The sequence below is a fragment of the Balaenoptera borealis genome, assembly GCF_965194805.1.
Source record: "Balaenoptera borealis genome assembly, chromosome: 13".
NCBI classification, from domain to species: domain Eukaryota; kingdom Metazoa; phylum Chordata; class Mammalia; order Artiodactyla; family Balaenopteridae; genus Balaenoptera; species Balaenoptera borealis.
The window spans coordinates 67698304-67719195 of NC_138870.1; the positions used below are offsets into that span (position 1 = coordinate 67698304).

Below are 20892 nucleotides of genomic sequence, written 5' to 3' on the forward strand. Positions count from 1 at the left end.
TGGTGCCCAGTAATATTGGTTGTTGTGTTAGATTTAGGCAGTTGCAGACAATATAGCTAAAGAGAGAATAAGACTTGTCTTGAGGGAATCCAAGTCATAGACTTTTGTGAGTCTGACTTAGTTTGAAGAGAGAGGAAAGGGAAAAAAGAGGAGATTGAACAGTGAGGACAAAACCTTGGAGGAATGAAAGCAGGAAACAATGAACTTGGAGACATGATGTGGGCCAAGGACTTTAGAAGAGAGCCTTGAAGTGGTGAGAGAGTGTGGGAGTCCTTTTGTTTGCCATGGGGCAGGTTTGCCCTTCAAAAGAAAAAGTACTGCAGTGCAAATTGCCAAAATAAAACTTTTACCATGTAAGAAGGAGACCAGAATCTGTTGAAAAGAGGTTTGTACCTGAAGTCACATTCTTTATCACCTTTTTTTTTTTTTAAACATCTTTATTGGAGTATAAATGCTTTACAGTGGTGTGTTAGTTTCTGCTTTATAACAAAGTGAATCAGCTATACATATACATGTATCCCTGTATCTCCTCCCTCTTGCGTCTCCCTCCCACCCTCCCTATCCCACCCCTCTAGGTGGTCACAAAGCACTGAGCTGATCTCCCTGTGCTATGAGGCTGCTTCCCACTAGCTATCTGTTTTACATTTGGTAGTGTATATATGTCCATGCCACTGTCTCACTTCATCCCAGCTTACCCTTCCCCCTCCCTGTGGCCTCAAGTCCATTCTCTATGTCTGCATCTTTATTCCTGTCCTGCCCCTAGGTTCTTCAGAACCTTTTTTTTTTTTTTTAAGATTCCAAATATATGTGTCAGCATACGGTATTTGTTTTTCTTTTTCTGACTTACTTCACTCTGTATGACAGACTCTAGGTCCATCCACCTCACTACAAGTAACTCAATTTCATTTCTTTTTATGGCTGAGTAGTATTCCATTGTATATATGTGCCACATCTTCTTTATGCATTTGTCTGTTGATGGGCACTTAGGTGGCTTCCATGTCCTGGCTATTGCAAATAGAGCTGCAATGAACATTTTGGTACATGACTCTTTTTGAATTATGGTTTTCTCAGAGTATATGCCCAGTAGTGGGATTGCTGGGTCGTATGGTAGTTCTATTTTTAGTTTTTTAAGGAACCTCCATACTGTTCTCCATAGTGGCTGTATCAATTTACATTCCCACCAACAGTGCAAGAGAGTTCCCTTTCTCCACACCCTCTCCAGCATTTATTGTTTGTAGATTTTTTGATGATGGCCATTCTGACTGGTGTGAGGTGATACCTCATTGTAGTTTTGATTTGCATTTCTCTGATGATTAGTGATGTTGAGCATCCTTTCATGTATTTGTTGGCAATCTGTATATCTTCTTTGGAGAAATGTCTATTTAGGTCTGCCCATTTTTGGATTTGGTTGTTTGTTTTTTTGATATTGAGCTGCATGAGCTGCTTGTATATTTTGGAGATTAATCCTTTGTCAGTTGCTTCATTTACAAATATTTTCTCCCATTCTGAGGGTTGTCTTTTGGTCTTATTTATGGTTTCCTTTGCTGTGCAAAAGCTTTTAAGTTTCATTAGGTCCCATTTGTTTATTTTTGTTTTTATTTCCCTTTCTCTAGGAGGTGGGTCAAAAAGGATCTTGCTGTGATTTATGTCATAGAGTGTTCTGCCTATGTTTTCCTCTTAAGAGTTTGATACTGTCTGGCCTTACATTTAGGTCTTTAATCCATTTTGAGTTTATTTTTGTGTAAGGTTTTAGGGAGTGTTCTAATTTCATTTTTTACATGTAGCTGTCCAGTTTTCCCAGCACCACTTATTGAAGAGGCTATCTTTTCTCCATTGTATTTTCTTGCCTCCTTTATCAAAGATAAGGTGACCATATGTGCGTGGGTTTATCTCTAGGCTTTCTATCCTGTTCCATTGATCTATATTTCTGTTTTTGTGTCAGTACCATACTGTCTTGATTACTGTCGCTTTGTAGTATAGTCTGAAGTCAGGGAGCCTGATTCCTCCAGCTCCGTTTTTCTTTCTCAAGATTGCTTTGGCTATTCGGGGTCTTTTGTGTTTCCATACAAATTGTGAAATTTTTTGTTCTAGTTCTGTGAAAAACGCCATGGGTAGTTTGATAGGGATTGCATTGAATCTGCAGATTGCTTTGGGTAGTAGAGTCATTTTCACAATGTTGATTCTTCCAATCCAAGAACATGGTATATCTCTCCACCTGTTTGTATCATCTTTAATTTCTTTCATCAGTGTCTTATAGTTTTGTGCATACTTTTGTCTTTTGTCTCCTTAGGTAGGTTTATTCCTAGGTATTTTATTCTTTTTGTTGCCATGGTAAATGGGAGTGTTTCCTTAATTTCTCTTTGAGATTTTTCATCATTAGTGTATAGGAATGCAAGAGATTTCTGTGCATTAATTTTGTATCCTGCTACTTTACCAGATTCATTGATTAGCTCTAGTAGTTTTCTGGTAGCATCTTTAGGATTCTCTATGTATAGTATCATGTCATCTGCAAACAGTGACAGCTTTACTTCTTCTTTTCCGATTTGGATTTATTTCTTTTTCTTCTCTGATTGCTGTGGCTAAAACTTCCAAAGCTATGTTGAATAATAGTTATCACCCTTTTTTCTTACCCTTCACTCTTTCCAGTTTTTCTAACATCATCTGGTACTCAATTTGACAATTATGAGGCAAATTTTGGGAATGTGTATTCTTCTGGTGAATGTAAAAATGCTGTTGGAAAGGACATTGCCCCAGATGATACACTAAATTGGCATTAAGTTGGAGTAAAAATCTATAGTTGATTAGTTTTAATAATCCACAGTTATTTGCTACTATTCCATATTAACCTCTAAAAATCCTATGGTTTTATCTGGGTTGCTTAGATTAATGTAAATATCTTTCTTGCTAATTTTTTATGTGTGAGGCATTATGCTGGAATCTTTATATACATTATTTTATTTATTGTCTTAACTACCCAGTGAAGTATATATGTGTCACTGTTCCCATTTTACAGACAAGTAAAAGGAGGCACTAAGCAGTTAAGAAACTTGCCTTAGAGTAAGTAATGGCAGAATCAGGACTCTAATCCAGATCTGTTTGATTCTATAATTCATGATCTTAATGATTACCCTGAAGTACCTTGGGCTCTATAAAAAGATACATTTAAATTTCTGTGAACTTTAAAGTGTCAGCTCTTTGGAGACTGAGGGTGTCACACTCACACTTCAGCAGCAGAGGCTTCTGTGGATGGTGTCTGCACAGATGGGGCTGCAGGAAGTGGGTACATCACTGTCTGTTGGTCCTTTGGTCCCATGCATTTTCTCCAGACCCATCTGCACCTGGAAGTATTAAAAAACTGCTACTCGTGCAGGCAAAGCAGTCAGTTAATGCAAAGATTAGATTCTGACCAGGCTCTTTTCCAAGGAGGGCAGGGAGGCAGAACTGAGGTCAGAGAGCATAAAGGACTTGTCAAATTCAGGTAAGAAGCAAAATCAACCTTGAAGTCAGATCTAACTACAACCTTAGAGGAGCCCTTTCTGCCTCTCCAAGATTTTGCCTCAATAACCCAAGGAAATATGGAGTCATCTCTTTATAATTTCTGTGTTTGTAGCTGTTTTCCAGATTTTCCAGTTTGCATGTTTGTGTTGAATTAAATAATTTAATTCTCTTGAATTCTGATTTCTTTCTTTTAAAGTTTGAAGCAACTTCTCCAAGATATTTCTTCCATGAAGCTATTAATTGGGGTGAGAGTAAAATAAAAGGTTAGTGCTACATCTGTGTTTTTGTATTTGCTTTCTCAAAAGACCCTTTTGGGGGATAGAGTGAATCACTCTCTATGATTTCCACATAATGCATGAGGGAAACTGAGCCAGGGTGGTAATAGTACTTAGTAATAGTTTGTTTACTTCATATAGAAATTTGAATTATATTTGGAAATACACAAGGTTAAGCCGTTAGACAAAGCTGATAACTATACGACCAGGAAAGGTATCACTGGGTATCAGGAGCTTTTCTTCTGAATCAATTACTGGCTCCTCGATTCTTTGACATTGCTAGTTTTGCTTACCAATTTTCCATTTCCATTTAGCAGAATGCTAATGGTAGTTTGAAATTCAATTTGAATTTTTTGTTGCATTTAAAATCGCAGGGATTTCTGACTAGTTTTGTTTTGATATCTGGTTTCAGGAGAATAAACAGGGTTGTAACTAAATTTTTGAAGGAGATACATTTGCTTACCTAATTACTTTGACACTTATTGATTGGAAAAATACAAGATTGTGACCTAAGATAAAATTTGAAGATATATATGCCCCCCTAGAAAAAGAAAACTGCATTTAAATTTATGAAAAACATCATTTTCATCTATATTTATGATTAAAGTTAAAGCAGCTCATTTCTCCTCAGTTAAGATATACTTAGGGAGTTGTATGTCTTTAAACGTAGAGACATTTTAGATCAATGAATTTTAAGGTGAAAGGATAATAGAGTTTTAAAATTCTTGCCTTCTGCAGAACTATGGTTAAAATACTGCAATTAGATAAGTGCCTTTCATGGCCTGACCATATTCCGGAGAGGGCCAATCTTTAGTAAACACTTTATGGTCACTCAGAGATGTTCTCTAGTTCTCTTGATGTGTTACTTAAATCCTTTCTGCTTGAGTTTTGCCAGTTGTCTCTTGTGTTCTCCTTATTACAGGAAAATTTTTCACTGTGATTCATTTGCAGTTTTAAAACTCACTAAGGAGCTCATAGTTTCTTTCTTCCTCTTTTCAACATAATCCTTTGGGGTGATTTTTCTTTCCATGAAAGAAAAAATATTTTTGGTGACAACCAGCAGTGGCGTTGGCCTCTGCCCCATTAAAATTAACTATGGGTCAGAAAGAATGCATCCATTTGTAATTAAGCCTGAGGATTAATACACAAACTTAAAATGGAATGTTTAATCATTCTCTTAAAAAAGTAGTTTCCTTGTGAGTTCTATTATATATTGTGCCTGATCCCTTGAGCTAATGATGGACGTTTTTCTTTAACACAACACTTGCTCCTGGAGAAGTAGCTGATCAGACGTGCCTAACTCCGTCAAGGGAATCATCTGCAGCTTGTGTATTTCTGGTTCTCATCATCTGGGACAGGGATTCCTTACATGGGAACTTGACCTTTCAATTGCTTGAAGGAGGCTAACCTTTGCTCTCAGGGTAGTTTGAGATGTGAAAGCTTGTCTTTCTTGTTTCACAGCACACATAATGAAATGACCTAGATAGAGACTTAAGGGGCTTAATTCTTTAGCTCATCAAGGCAGTAGGCCCAGGGTTCTGTTTGAGTTAACAGAGGTTACTGTTAGTCCAAGCTATATCTTGACAGATTTATGTTTATAAAAACTGATGCACGCCAGAAGATAACTTATTTTTTTGCCCTTCAGGTTCTTGTCCTCATGAATGCCTTAACGGAGCTTTCTGTTCTAAGGCTGGTACATGTGACTGTCAAATATTTCAGGCACTTGGGACACGGTGCCAGATTGGTAAGTTTCAGGGATACTTATGAGAGAATTATGAGATGCCGTGGAGAGCATGAAGGCATAATTTGCTGTATTAGTGTTCATTCTTTGGGAGTTGGTACAATAATATTGTGTATTAACTAGAGTATCCACAATTTATTTCCAGTAATTTTGAAACAATGTGAAAGAAAATGAGTATGCCCACTTTACCTTCTCACTGAGCTCTATTTCCTCAAGTGTTTTTTCTTTTCTGTTTTAAAATTTTTATTTAATTTTTAAATTATAGTTGATTTACAATGTTATTTTTTCATATTCTTTTCCATTATGGTTTATTACAGAATATTGAATATAGTTCCCTGTGCTACACAGTAGGACCTTGTTGTTTATCCATTCTATATACAGTGGTTTGCATCTGCTGATCCCAAACTCCCAATCCATCCCTCCCCTGCCCCCCTCCCCCTTGGCAACCACAAGTCTGTTCTCTATGTCTGAGCCTGTTTCTGTTTCGTAGGTAGGTTCATTTGTGTCATATTTTAGATTCCACGTATGAGTGATATCATATGGTATTTGTCTTTCTCTTTCTAACTTACTTCACTTAGTTTGATAATTTCTAGGTCCATCCACGTAGCTGCAAATGGCATTATTTCATTCTCTTTTTTTATGGCTGAGTAATATTTCATTGTGTGTGTGTGTGTGTGTGTATGTTTGTGTGTGTGTGTTTGTGTTTCACATCTTTATCCATTCATCTGTTGATGGACATTTAGGTTGTTTCCACGTCTTGGCTATTGTGAATAGTGCTGCTACGAACATAGGGGTGCATGTATCTTTTTGAATTATAGTTTTGTCTGGGTATGTGCCCAGGAGTGCGACTGCTGGATCCTATGGAAACTCTATTTTTAGTTTTTTGAGGAACCTCCATACTGTTTTCCATAGTGGCCGCACCAATTTACATTCCCACGAACAGTGTAGGAGGGTTCCCTTTTCTCCACACCCTCTCCGGCATTTGTTATTTGTAGATTTTTTTTAATGATGGCCATTCTGACAGGTATGAGGTAGTACCTCATTGAAGTTTTTTTTTTTTAAACATTTAAAAAAATTTCTTTATTGTTGTATCTATTTTATTTATTTATTTTTGGCTGCATTGGGTCTTCGTTGCTGCGTGCGGGCTTTCTCTAGTTGCAGTGAGCGGAGACTACTCTTTGTTGCGGTGCATAGGCTTCTCATTGCGGTGGCTTCTGTTGTTGTGGAGCATGGGCTCTAGGCATGCGGGCTTTAGTAGTTGTGTCACATGGGCTCAGTAGTTGTGGCTCATGGGCTCTAGAGCACAGGCTCAGTAGTTGTGGCACACAACTACTTAGTTGCTTAGTTACTCCACAGCATGTGGGATCTTCCTGGACCAGGGCTGGAACCCGTGTCCCCTGCATTGGCAGGCGGACTCTTAACCACTGCACCACCAGGGAAGCCCCCTCATTGAAGTTTTGATTTGTATTTCTCTAATAATTAGCAATGTTGAGCATCTTTTCATGTGCCTATTGGCCATACATAGGTCTTCTTTGGAGAAATGTCTATTTAGGTCTTCTGCCAATTCTTTGATTTTTTTTTTCTTCTGTTATTGAGTTGTATGAGCTGTTTGTATATTTTGGAAGTTAAGCCCTTGTTAGTCACATCATTTGCAAATATTTTCTCTCAGTCCGTAGGTTGTCTTTTCATTTTGTTTATGGTTTCCTTTGCTGTGCAAAAGCTTATAAGTTTTATTAGGTCCCATTTGTTTATTTTTGTGTTATTTTTATTGCCTTGGTAGACTAACCTAAGAAAACATTGGTACGGTTTATGTCAGAGACTGTTTTGCCTTTGTTCTCTTCTAGTAGTTTCGTGGTGTCATATCTTATATTTAAGTCTTTAAGCCATTTTTGTGAGGGTGTGTTCTAACTTCATTGATTTACATGTGGCTGTCCAACTTTCCTGACACCACTTGCTGAAGAGACTATCTTTTAATCCATCGTGTATTCTTGCCTCCTTTGTCAAAGGTTAATTGACTGTAGGTGTGTGGGTTTGTTTCTGGGCTCTCTATTCTGTTCCATTGATCCATATGTCTGTTTTTGTGCCAGTACCATGCTGTTTTGATTACTGTAGCTTTGTAGTATTGTCTGAAGTCTGGGAGGGTTATGCCTCCTGCTTTGTTCTTTTTCCTCAGTATTGCTTTGGCAATTCTGGGTCTTTTATGGTTCCATATAAATTTTAGGATTATTTGTTCTAGTTCTGTGGAAAATGTCATGGGTAATTTGATAGGAATCACATTAAATCTGTATATTGCTTTGGGTAGTATGGCCATTTTAACACTATGAATTCTTCCAACCCAAGAGCATGAGACATTTTTCCATTTCTTTAAATCATCTTCAGTTTCCTTTATCAATATTTTATAGTTCTCAGTGTATGAGTCTTTCACCTCCTTGGTCAGGTTTATTGCTAAGTATTTTATTTTGTTTTTGATGCGATTCAAGTATTTTTTCCATTTTAAATGGTACTGGCCCATTAAAACCAGGTTTCCAATTCATCTCTCTTTTGCTTTATAAATTAGATTTGTTATTTGGAGCCACTCATTCTTTTTGACTTTGAATTAATGGAACATTCTGTACATAAAAGAGAAGTAGTGTTGAGAGCTCTTCAAAGGCAGAGGGTTCTTAAAAATATTTTTATCCATGGTGTCTAGGTTAGGACCCTACATCAGTAATGACTAAAAAACATTCATTTGTTTAATGAGTATTTATTGAGCATCTACTCGATCCCAGGCTGGGCACTGGGAAGAGTGAATAATATAGACATGTTTCTGCCCTCTTGGAGGTTATAGTCTAGAGGAGGGGGACCAACACATAACAGATACACAGTAATTACACTTGTGACGTGCTGTAAAGGGAAGTGCAAGATTTTATGAAAATATGCAACAGAGGTAAGGCATACTATCAGAGAAGACTGCCTGAATAATAAATAACTCTGTTTTTTCTTGAAAAGGCCAAAGTTGGCCAAGCCTAATACATTTAGGTAAATTACAAAAAGAAAAGATAAAGTGATTGTGCCTTATCTTTATGCTCCCTGTAGAGTATATGAACACATTTTAATGTCTTAACCAATATGTATTACACATTTTGAGTGCTCAGTAAATGTCACTGATTTTCATATTAATCTAGAAGGAAGGGTCTACAAAATCAAAATAGAATAGAAGGTGACCCACAAAGGTATAAAGGGAGATAGGCATGAAGGCAACAGGAGATGAAGTTGTATGCTTTAAGACAAACACTGCTTACAATGTGACCAGTTTGAAGTCATGAATTCCTAAATTCCAGCATACTTTGGATGACTAATGCTCCCCATCCCCAGGTCCCAGACTTCTAAACATGACTTTTTGGTCAGTGGTTAATTTTCTCCATGGATGCTATTATTTTCGGAAGAATTGCAGAGACTAGAACACTGTCAGTGTTAATTTTTAGAACACTTAGTGGTGACATTTCTTTCTTTCTGAGCCATTATATTTGTTTTATCACTATCACCTTCTTTTACTTTATCATTCTCTCCTCTCTTCCTCTCTTCCAGAGTCTTTGTTTGGAAGCAAAAATTAAGGAAGTTTCTAACATAAAACCTTTCTTCAAAACAACTTGGAGACTATGTTTTTCTTCAGAAGAGTTTGATAGTTTTGAGAGCAGTTGGTAATTTTGTTAGGTATTTTTCCCTGTGATATTGTCTACCAAAGAAGAAAACATTTATTTTAATGAAAATTAGAATCACCTAGCGTGACTGAACCTTGCCAGAAACAGGTATAATTTGTTTTATTCTACTAAATATTATCCTATTTCTTTTCAGTGCCAAACATGGGCAATGGCAGAGATGGGATTTGCAAAACCTGGGGACAGTACCACTTTGAAACTTTTGATGGCATCTACTATTATTTCCCAGGAAACTGTTCTTACATTTTTGCGAAGGACTGTGGTAATTTGGAGCCTCGGTACACTGTATGGGTAGGTGATCCTAGGACATAATTAACTTAAAAATTATTTCTGGCCAAGTCTGTATTTTTAAAGTACTGGACAAATCATGGAAAATATATAGTAATCATAGCATGAATACTTAGGGCCCTGACTAGGGAAGGAGAGGGGCTGGTTCTGAATGGGATGGGCCAAATTTGTAGCTATTTTGAGTATATTTCTATCAAGATGGAGCCTAGGACTAGAAGAAAGGTTTGCATCCATATGGTTGGGACATGTAGGCAACACAGAAATGTCTATATCATGGATGTCATAATATCAACTCCAGTTGACATACTCATTCTTCACGTTTTATTTGATCATTTTGAAGAGACGGTAGGTTGGCATCAATCATATTACTCGTATATGTTTCCTTCTTGACATGTCCAGTGTGATGGCCATCTGGATTTTTTTAAATGACATACCTCAGTCTAATCTGGGGGCTGGAATTTATTAAATGGAGTGTATGAATTATATAAACACGGGCTAAAGGATGTGGAGACAGGCAGCTAATTTCTAGGTAGATTGATACTATATGATTGAGCTCAGAGAGTTAGTTCTTAGTTGCAGAGTTCTTTCTTCAAAAGAATTCATAGGAGACATCTCAAAATGCAAGCTGCAGAGTAGCTCTGGTAGAAGGAAGGAAGTAGGGACCTCTTTCCCTGCTGTTGTCTTCCTCTGAATTTTCTGGTATCTCAAAACACAGCCAGAAAACTGCAGTGCTGTCCTGTTCTAAAGCTAAAACCCTCCATAACCATCATTTGTTTGAATCTCTGTTGTTGAATCCCTCCGACTTATGTTGGCGTTGCCTAAATTTTCTTCCTCTCTTAGACGAGGCAAATATTCAAAAGTAGGCCCTAAAGCTTTTCAACAGCAACAAATCCTTGTGCCCTCAAAAGGAAATGAAGTCTATTGAAAGTTAACTTATGGGACATAAGGATAAAAAAATTGGAGGTCTCTTTAGGTCAGGAAGTTAGTGGCATGTGTTTTTAGTTCATACAGGGCTCAGTCCCCTATTGCCCTTTACTCATCCACTCTAGGAAGGAGTTGCTGGGTTTATCGCTCAAACATCTTCTGTTTCATTGAAATGTTCTTATTCAGTGTCTGATCCTTTTGAGGACTAAGGTGTCAAGGAGATAATTGTGTGATCATAACACACAATGTTCAACTGTGCTTCCAGAGTTAATAGATAATTGTTTTTACTTGGCCCTCTTTGGTTGGTGGAATTTGCTTTCACATTAACAAATCCATTTACTTTAAATGTCATCTTTCCCTGACTGTAAAAGTTGTTCACCTCTTTTGTAGAAAATTTGAAAAAATTCAAAGAAGTCTAAAAAATACTATCAGAATGATCAGTCAAGGCTTATCAGTGCTAATGGCTTCATATATTTCCTTCTAAATTTTTTCCTCTGGATTTTATACACATAAATTTGAAATTCTACTATGCATAATTTTATTTCCCGCATTTTCACCTAATATTATATGAAGAACTTTTTTTCCACGTCAGATGTTCTTGACAAACACAAATTTTGTTAGCTGTATTTGTTCCAACTATGGAATACTGAAATTATTTAATTGTACCCTGTTTTAGAAATTTAGATTTAAAAAATATTTTCAGTATTTTAAAAGATGCGTATTAATAAATATCTTTTTGCATATATCTTTTTTATGCTCTTGATTCTTTTCTTTTTCTTCTTTAAATTCAATTTTATTTTTATGAAAATAATACATGTACTTAGTTTAAAAGATTTCATCAAGATATATGAAGCCAAAAAATAGCCCCTCTTTCCTTCACTCCTTGACCCCAGCTGAAGTCTGACTCCCCAAAGGCAGTTACTTCAAGTTTTTTAGATGTTTCTTCTGGCTTTTACCTAACATGTCAAAATGTGCTATTATTTCTTCAAAGTTAGGACTTATTTCTTCACTTCTTACTATGGAAAATGGGAAGTCATCTGTTAAGTTATCCTTCCTGCCCCTAACACACACACACACACACACACACACACACACACACACACACACTTTCCTTTTCTCCTCCTAATAGAGTTATATCACCGTTATTGGTTAAATATGTGGTTTTTATATTATTGTCATTTACATATTGTACATATATGAACAGTATTTATATAAATATTGTTGAGAGCTGAGCCTAATATGTTATTGTGATTTTATTTCTCTGTACAATTTTATAGAATTAACAGTTATCCCATTTTTCATTTGCTGCATTTTCTATACTTCAATCATTTTTTCCTTCAAAGTATCTCTAAACAACTGTTCTCAACATGGTCAGATACATCAGACAATCTCTCAGTTTCTCTTTCCTTCCCATGAGATGTCCCTTCCTCAGTTCTTCATTTTCCTGTTGCAACTGAGAGTGGTTGCTTTTGAGCCTACTGTACACCTAGCACTCAGGATTTTATTCACCATCTTCCTGGAGAATTTCATTCTTCTCTCTCCTATATTGGTTTCCCTGTTTCTTAGGTCCCGTGAAGTGTCTAGCAGTCCTTGAATTTTGTTCATACTTGAGAGATAGGCTCTAAAAAGCTTATTGGATGCTCTGATCATATGGGCAGTGCTTGTTTGTAGTGCTTTCTGGAAAGGGAAGATATTTTCCTGGAAAGAGTGTTACTGAACTAGGTTCATTTTGCCCATCTAGCAGCAAGCCAAAATGCTGAGGTGCCGGGGTTTGCAGCAAAGAGAGGGTTTATTAGGCAGCTAAGCGAGGATACAGGAGAACAAATCTCAGATCCACCTCCCTGAAGGCAAGGGTCTTGGGGTATTTATTGGATAAAGAATAAAAAAAGCAGGGCGGCCTGAGGCGTGGGAGCCTGGGGAAAGGTGACTGGAAAAAGGTGTGGGGAATCGTTGTTCCAAAATGGAGGCACTTAGCATCATCTGAGGGTGTTTTCAGCCCTCTGACGTCAAAAGGTCACCACACTTGCACATTGGAGCAAGTTGGAGGGGAAGGGGTCCTCTCCAGTCTTGACCAGCTAACTCAAACTAGACACCCCTGACACCAAGTTCCTGGAAAACGACTCGGGCAAACATCTTATTGTTTAGGCTACGTGCTGCTTGGAGTACATGCAAATCTTTGGTAGCAACAATTAAAACGACCTTGGTTAGTGAAGGCAGGTGAAATGGATTTGACTAATGATTACCCATGTTTCAAGAGTGCATAGGAGGGAGAATTTTGAAATCTTGATTATAGTTTGGAAATCACTTTCAGAATGTTGAAATTCAATTCATTCTGATTTCTGATCATTTTGCATATGGTCTTTTAAAATTTCCCTTCTCTTTATAGAAATTTTTAGTTGTCTTTATCCCCAGTGTTCTGAGATGTCATATGTGAATTTTTTTTTTTTTTTTCCATTTATCGTGCTAGGTACTTGATAGGCCCTTTCTAGCAATCCAGATCCTTCAGTTTTGGAATAATATTTCTTTCTTAATTTCCTCTCTTTCTCTCTTTCAGAAATTCTGTAATTCAGATATTGGAGCGCCTGAACTAAGTGACTGATTCCTTAATTTTCTCATGGATTTATTTCTCTTTTCCATCTTTTTGCTTTTTTGTTTTACATTTTGGGAGATTTCTTTCCAGCCTTAAATATTTACCTTCCAGGAGTTCTATTTCAGTTATAAGTTTTTCCTATCATATTGTCAATATCCAATCACTTATTTTTATTCCTTGAATTTCACTTTTAACATCATTTTATTCTTGTTTCATGAATGGCCCTTTCTCACTGTTCTCCCTGAAGATATCAATTATGGATTCTCGGAAGTTTATTTTTCTGACTTGTTTTTGATTCCTTTGATCTCCTTTCTTTTGTTTATTATTTATTATTTATCCTTTCACATTGCAGGCTTTTATCAAATGATCCATGAATGTTTATTCACATTTGAGAATTAGGCTCTAAAAGCTGGTTGGAAGATCTGAATACATGGATGGGGGCTTGCTTGCATAGTGGGAGACTGAGCAGGGATCCTCTGGTTTCATTAAATAAGCCCCCAATATTAGTATCTGTACATCTTTTTCAATTTTGTTTCTTCAAGGAAAACTCCTCCAGTATCCTGCCTGGGGTCATATGTCTGGATTCCTGGATACTGAGAACATTTTAGTTATACTCCTACTTTAGGCTTTTTGCATTTGCTATTCCCTTTGCCTAGAATGGTCTAAATATCCATATGGCTTGCTCTTATCCCTCCTTCATCTTTACTAGAATTTCCCCTTCTCAGTGAGGCTTTTGTTGTCCATTCAGTCTAAAACTGCCCCCAACCCCCCAACAACCCTCGATACACATGCTATCTCTTTTCTCCACTTAATATTTCTTCATGTCATGTAGCATGGTGCATATTTTAGTTACATGTAGTTATTTTTTTTTATTAACTGTTTTTCTCTAATGGAATATAAGATTCATGAGGGCAGGTATTTTTGTCTATTTTGTTGACTTCTACATCTCCAGAATCTAGAACAGTGCCTGGTACATAATAAGTGATCAATAAAATTTGCTGATTAATCACTAAATTAATATATATTACATTCTTGCAATATTAAAAATCTATCTTATCATTGGTGATTTTTCTTATCACTTTTATGCTTTGAAAGTTCTTTTCCATCTATATAGTTATATGTATTTTCTTTCAGCTATTTTCTGCTGTCATTATTTGGACCTTTTAAAGTTTATTTTGGTGGTAGGGTAAGAGAATCTAACATTCCTCTTCTCCTTTCTTACTTTCCTCTTCTCTTTTCTTCCTTGCTTTCTTTTTTATTTTTACTAGTAAACTAATTTTCCCATCAGTTTTTTGAGAAATAACCTCTCTTCCCTAAAGTGTTTGGACAATTTTATTTTTAGAGTTATAGTTACTTTTGCAACCTTTAAATATTACTTTGGGTAATATATATATTTTTAACATCTTTATTGGAGTATAATTGCTTTACAATGGTGTGTTAGTTTCTGCTTTATAACAAAGTGAATCAGCTATACATATACATGTATCCCTGTATCTCCTCCCTCTTGCGTCTCCCTCCCACCCTCCCTATCCCACCCCTCTAGGTGGTCACAAAGCACCGAGCTTATCTCCCTGTGCTATGCGGCTGCTTCCCACTAGCTATCTATTTTACATTTGGTAGTATATATAAGTCCATGCCACTCTCTCACCTCGTCCCAGCTTACCCTTCCCTCTCCCCATATCCTCAAGTCCATTCTCTAGTAGGTCTGCTTCTTTATTCCCATCCTGGCCCTAGGTTCTTCAAAACCATTTTTTCTCTTTTTTTTAAGATTCCATATATATGTGTTAGCATACGGTATTTGTTTTTCTCTTTCTGACTTACTTCACTCTGTATGACAGACTCTAGGTCCATCCACCTCACTACAAATAACTCAATTTCATTTCTTTTTATGGCTGAGTAATATTCCATTGTATATGTGTGCCACATCTTCTTTATCCATTCATCTGTTGATGGACACTTAGGTTGCTTCCATGTCCTTACGATCACACCACATAGTTTTTTTTTTTTATTTTTTTATTTTTTTAATTTGAGTCCTCTCCCTCTTTTTCTTGTTGAGTCTGGCTAATGGCTTATCAATTTTGTTTATCTTCTCAGAGAACCAGCTTTTAGTTTTATTGATCTTTGCTATTGTTTTCTTTGTTTCTATTTCATTTATTTCTGCTCTGATCTTTATGATTTCTTTCCTTCTGCTAACTTTGAACATCACATAGTTTTAGAATATTAACATCCTGTATGTAAAGATTCAGATCATTTAAATAAATATGCTAACTTAACTTGTACTTTATGAAGTTACTTCTGTTGTCCAATTTCTGAAGCAAATATCTTTTTTTCTCTTGAAAATCCTAACTGTACTTATAATTTTGTAAAGTGTCACGGGACTAATGATGCTATAGAGCTGTAGATGTGCATTGTGGATTTAGTTAACTCAAACGAAGGCAAGTTTGTGTGTTGTTGTTGCTTTCTGTGCTTTCTCTTGTTTTTCTCCCTTTAAGGTTCATAATAGCCCTAAATGCCTTGGTTCAGTGTATTATTGTTATCGGTCGATCAGCTTGTTCTTTTCAGACCAAGAGGAAATTCGAATTTATGGGCATGAAATAAAAAAGAATGGAATCAGGTAAGATATGATAAATGATATAATGAAAATAATACAACGGATTAACAGAATTTCTAAACATCTCACTCTGGAAGTGAATGTGGAGGAAGGGAGAGGATTTCTTCAATAGTAAACTTTAAGTTATAGCATAAAGACATAAAAATTTCAGTAGGCTCCAAAGCCAGCCAGGTGGCGAGGAATCTAACAGTTTAGCCTCCCTAATGTTTGTGCAGGATACAAATATACTTATATAGGTAGAGGTAAGATTATTACATCTACTTGTAAGAGAGATTCAGGAGAAATCCTCATAGTTCAACTCAAATTATTTTTGCCCCCTTTCTTAAATCTTTTCCTGTTTTTTTTTTTTTTTAAACAGAAAATCAAAATAAAACTAAACTTCTGAAAATCCTTTCCAAATTTGTGTGAATGAGGTTTGGGTGTCACTTAGGATTTTCTGTTAGTGTTCTGACGAAGAGTTGAGAGTCAATAAATAACTGGTCTTCTTGAATAGATAAGAGAGGGGCCCACTTGTAGAACTGAAACTTTAGGGGAAGCAGATGTTTATTTATTTGGTGGAAGGTTTTGTACATTTTAAACTAGAAGTACTGTGGAATAATCTACCATCCAATCTAAATAAGTATAGAAATACTCAATTTTAAGTTACCCCCCATCCTTGACACACTCTCTATCCCTTTTCTCTGCTTAATATTTCTCCTTCATGTCATCTAGCATAGTACATATTTTAGTTACATTTCATCATAAATTTTATTAACTGTCTTCCTCTAATGGGATATATTTCATGAGGGCAGGTATTTTTTCTGTTTCGGCTGACTTATGCTGAGAAAAGTAAATTGTGTGATAGCTCAATCCTATCCATCATTCAGAATTCACCAGCAAGTGTTTGAACCATGGGAATTTTTTCCAGGGCAATGGCTATACCAACCTATGTGCTTTGTTTTCAGTTTAGATTCCTCAGGAGGCAGCAGATGATAGCAGGAAGGGCTTTGGATGAAGCACCAGGGGAACCAGGCACTGACCCAGGTTTTGTCATAGTCAGGCAACCCCAAGCAGCCCCTCTGCCTCTCTTGGGCTTATTTTCTTCATCAACTGGGTTCTGTACTTTTCATTTTCTTATAAAAGAAAGATTATCCATTTGAATGGGAAGGTAATGCACTTACATATGTATTTCTTGGAGCTGAATTTAAACAGTGGTTTAGGATTTTTATATGGGATTTGGGATAACATAGTGGGCACTTAAAAATTATTGTTTTATAAAACAAAAACTCCATTTAAGTAGATTTTCAAGAATACTAACCCTTTGTTAAATATAGGACATAATATTTAAATTTTAACTCAGAAAAAAAATTTCTTTGAAGATTTCCATTTGTATAATAGAAAGAAGATGGTTTTCTTATTATTCAGCTAAATTGCTTATAATAATGCTATACTGGGCCTAGGGCCTATCTCATAGCAGATGCTAGAGAAATGTTTACCAAAATGAAGTCAAATGTGTTTGGCTCTGCACATCATACTTTACCTTTCTGGACTTCAGTTCTCTCCCCTGTGAAATGCAGGGTTTTGGTACATATGAACCTGTGAATAATTTTCAGTATTAATCTGTGCATTCAGTTTAGTTTGCATTGTTAATGTTTCAAGTTGCATGGAGGTTTTCTTAAACTTATGGGAGATTATCTAATTTTTAGTATCATCACCCATCTCTACTAGCATCTTTTAATGTATAGACATTTGGATAATCACAGTTATGTACCTTTTGTTTTCAAAAATTGTGTATTTAATCAAATTTACTATGAAAGAGATCAAGTGACAAATGAACAAACCAAGGAATACCTGCAAAAGAACAACTATACCTTGCCGCAGTGAACATCCCATTGCTATGGAATATCTTTATAAAACATGACTCACTTTTTTTAAGTATAGCTTTTATAAACTTGCAAACTTAAACAAGATTATTCGTACTAACTTTTACTAGGAATTGAAAATGAATTTCTTATGTTTATAATTTTTAATAAGAATAGATTATGACAGTAAAGTCATTTATTCTCTGGTATAAATTCTAGTTATTTTCCTATTCTTATAACTAAATCTTATGACTAAAAAATTATCTGCACACATACTTGTGCAAATGATTACAGATATTTTGAATTGTTTCTTTAGGGACTATCCCTTTGTTAATGAGTATGTTTAATTTTATAGTTTTTATTTCATGTAGCCATATTCTTACTGGAAAGGAACTCAGTAATTTGAAGCTTTTGAGAGAAATGTATAAATGTACCTACTAACCTCTCACCTCACATTATTCAGTTAGCATGGCTAATTTTCTTCTGTCCTCTTATGTCTCTCACTTCCTCTGTATGTGTACATGCTTGTGAAAACTGGAAAGACTAGACATTGGATCAGGAGTTTAAATATTCAACGTGACCCTTGCTTAAATAGACCAAATTGTATGCAACTTAAAAATTATGACTATAACCCTTATGAATACTGTATGGAAAGTATTTTTTATTCCTAATAATGTGCTTTGCAGCATTAAAAATATAAATTATAATTAACATGCCTAGACATTTTTCTTTTGGAAAACAATGACTTGTACCAAGGTGACATTTTGGGAATAGAAGCTCTTATTTCTTTACAGCCAAGTTTAAAACAAAATTAAACAAAATCATCACTCAAAAATGGTTTACATACTTTGAGTATTGTTTGTTCTTACTTCAAAATTATTGAGCAGCATTTTTAGATTATCTTAAACTCTCTAGATAAAAATATAAATACATTCAGCTCTCATTATTCTAAATAGACAAGGTTATTTTCCAGATTTTAAAAATCACTGATATTTAGCAGAAGTATGCTTTTGGTTGGTTGAAAGAAGCATCCAATTATAAGTATAAAATCTTAATCAGTATGCAAAAATAGGTATCATTTTTGCTGTCTTTTTATTTCAATATTAAAATTTCAAAAATGTTGAAAATCTAACTGCATAGTTTATTCAATAATTTTGAATAATAATTATCTTTTATTTAATTCTCAGTCACTTCAAGAAAGAAATAGATCATCTGTAATTGATGTTTCTTCATAATTCTTAGATTGCCTTTGTTCTATTTTTCAAGTTTAACATTGCCTCAGACAATTGGACAGATTTTCATTGAGAAACTAGCTGACTATATTCTGGTGAAAACAACCTTTGGTTTTTCATTGGCTTGGGATGGAATATCTGGAATTTACCTGAAGCTGTCTGAGGAGCATAAAGGGAAATCATGTGGCCTATGTGCAAACTACAATGGCATTCAATCTGATGATTTCATCATTCAGCAAGGTAAGTGGAGCAGAAGAAATGGGTGGGTACTTCTGAGCTCTTCTTCCTTCACTGATCACTCTGTTTATACCCAGAAGGGTACAACTTGTCCTAGGTTGGGTAAAAATAGTAGCTATCGCTTGCCTGCTTATGTGATTTTAAGTGAAGCTTGAACAGGAAAATATTTTTGTGTCATTCTTGAAAGCCATGAGCTAGCTTACATTTACTAAATTAATACAAGTCAGGTTTTACTCACGTAACAAATACTAACTGAGCATTTACTTTGTGTCTGGCACTGTTGTAGGAGCTTGGGATATATCAGTGGAAAAAAAAAAAACTTCTCCCTTCTTGGGGCTTATATTGACATTTTAGTGATTCAGACCCATTTGGGGCAAGCTTGTCTACTTTTGGGCAACAGATATTTTGCTTCCAGTCTTGATAGGAATAAATTAAATGACTGCCACATAATAGTTTTGTAAATACAATAAAATGTGAGCAGAATTTATAAAAGTTGAGTAATAACTTGGAATGGTTTTTGTCATGTATAATGATGTACATATCATTCATTCATCTATTCATTATAAGTCATGAAACTAATCCCAATGAGCTGTTAAAAATGGGTTTTGTTTCAATATGGGTACTAGTTTGCAGTGGCAACAAAATAAGAGAATTACAGGACACAATCATGATTTAGGTCCACATATAAATGTGCAATAAAAAAGAATACTGTTCTTAGTACCAGAAGACCTACCTGGCTTTGAATCTTGTTCAGCTCTTACAAGTTTTATAATTTGAGGCATCTCAATTAATCTCTCTGATACTCAGTTTCTTCAGCTGTAAAATAGGGATTAAAATAATTTGGAACTCAGAACATTGTTAATAATAATAGCATAGCTTGATACCGTTTAGTAGTAGTTAATATGAGTACATAGCTGTATTATTCCCAACTCTTACAACATCCTGTAAGGTGGGTGTATTTTCTTAATTTTACAATGAAGACACAAGGTGGTGTGCCCAATGTAACACAGCTTGTAAATGGTGCTATCAGAGTTGAGTTACAGATCCAGCTGGCTCCCAATTCTGTTCTTAGATAAATGTGAGAGAAATTGACTTTTAATCTGTAATTTAATCTGTAATAATACTGTTTGTTTTATATTATAAAATTAATAGAGAAGAGTTGCCCATATGTTGTGTTTTAAGGGAATGAAAATCCTACTTAGAGTGTGGGTTCTGGAGTCAGACTGTGGGATTCATATTCTTCTTTGCCACTTGTTAAACTTTCTAAGTTTAACGATATACTAGTAGTGTATACTTCATAGAGTTGCAAGGATTAAATGAGGTAATCCCTGTAAAATACTTAGTACAGTGCCTGGCTTGGCACATAGTTAATACTGAATACATTTTAGCTAATTTATAATCATCTCCAAGTGTTCTCAATCAGCCTATAATGGAGCTAACGTGAAAATGTTTGATTAAAGACATTGCTTTAAGAGGCCCTTGTCAAAATGCAAACATTTTCCCAGGATGCATAATGCTTCATCAGTATTAGTTTACTAGTAGCTAAAGAGCAGGGCTTCAAGGAGTCAGTTTTCTTACATGCAAAATGGAGATAATAATAATGACCCTTAGAGCGTCCCAGCCTCTGAGAATCTAATGAGAAAATGTAAGTGAAAGTGTTTAAAAGTCTGTGAGCACAGTACAAATATACAGTATTGTACATTTCATCATGAAATGGTGTTTTGCATCCAGTTGGGTATTTAGAATGAGAGAGTTCACAAACTTGGAATCTTGAGACTATATTAGGAAGTAGGGTTTTGGACCCAGGCAGAACCAATCAGATGGCAGTTATTGATTTCTTTTTCTTCTGTATCAAAGCTTTATGAAAAAAATAATACTCAATTCAATTCTCAATGTTAGAGTTAAAGACTGCCATGGGCAACTTCCCTGGGGACATCTAGGGAACATGGTATAGAAG

General features: G+C 35.6%; 1 protein-coding gene across 3 annotated transcripts in view; it reads left to right on the top strand.

The window, feature by feature from the left end:
• OTOGL (otogelin like) overlaps positions 1-20892 on the top strand; it is a 157199-nt gene that overhangs the window by 12506 nt on the left and 123801 nt on the right. For all 3 annotated transcript variants that reach the window (XM_082350724.1, XM_082350722.1, XM_082350723.1), the window contains exons 4-8: positions 3695-3761; positions 5419-5517; positions 9349-9503; positions 15507-15628; positions 18733-18938. In XM_082350724.1, the coding sequence (XP_082206850.1) occupies positions 3695-3761; positions 5419-5517; positions 9349-9503; positions 15507-15628; positions 18733-18938 (649 nt within the window). The remainder of the gene's footprint in view (positions 1-3694; positions 3762-5418; positions 5518-9348; positions 9504-15506; positions 15629-18732; positions 18939-20892) is intronic.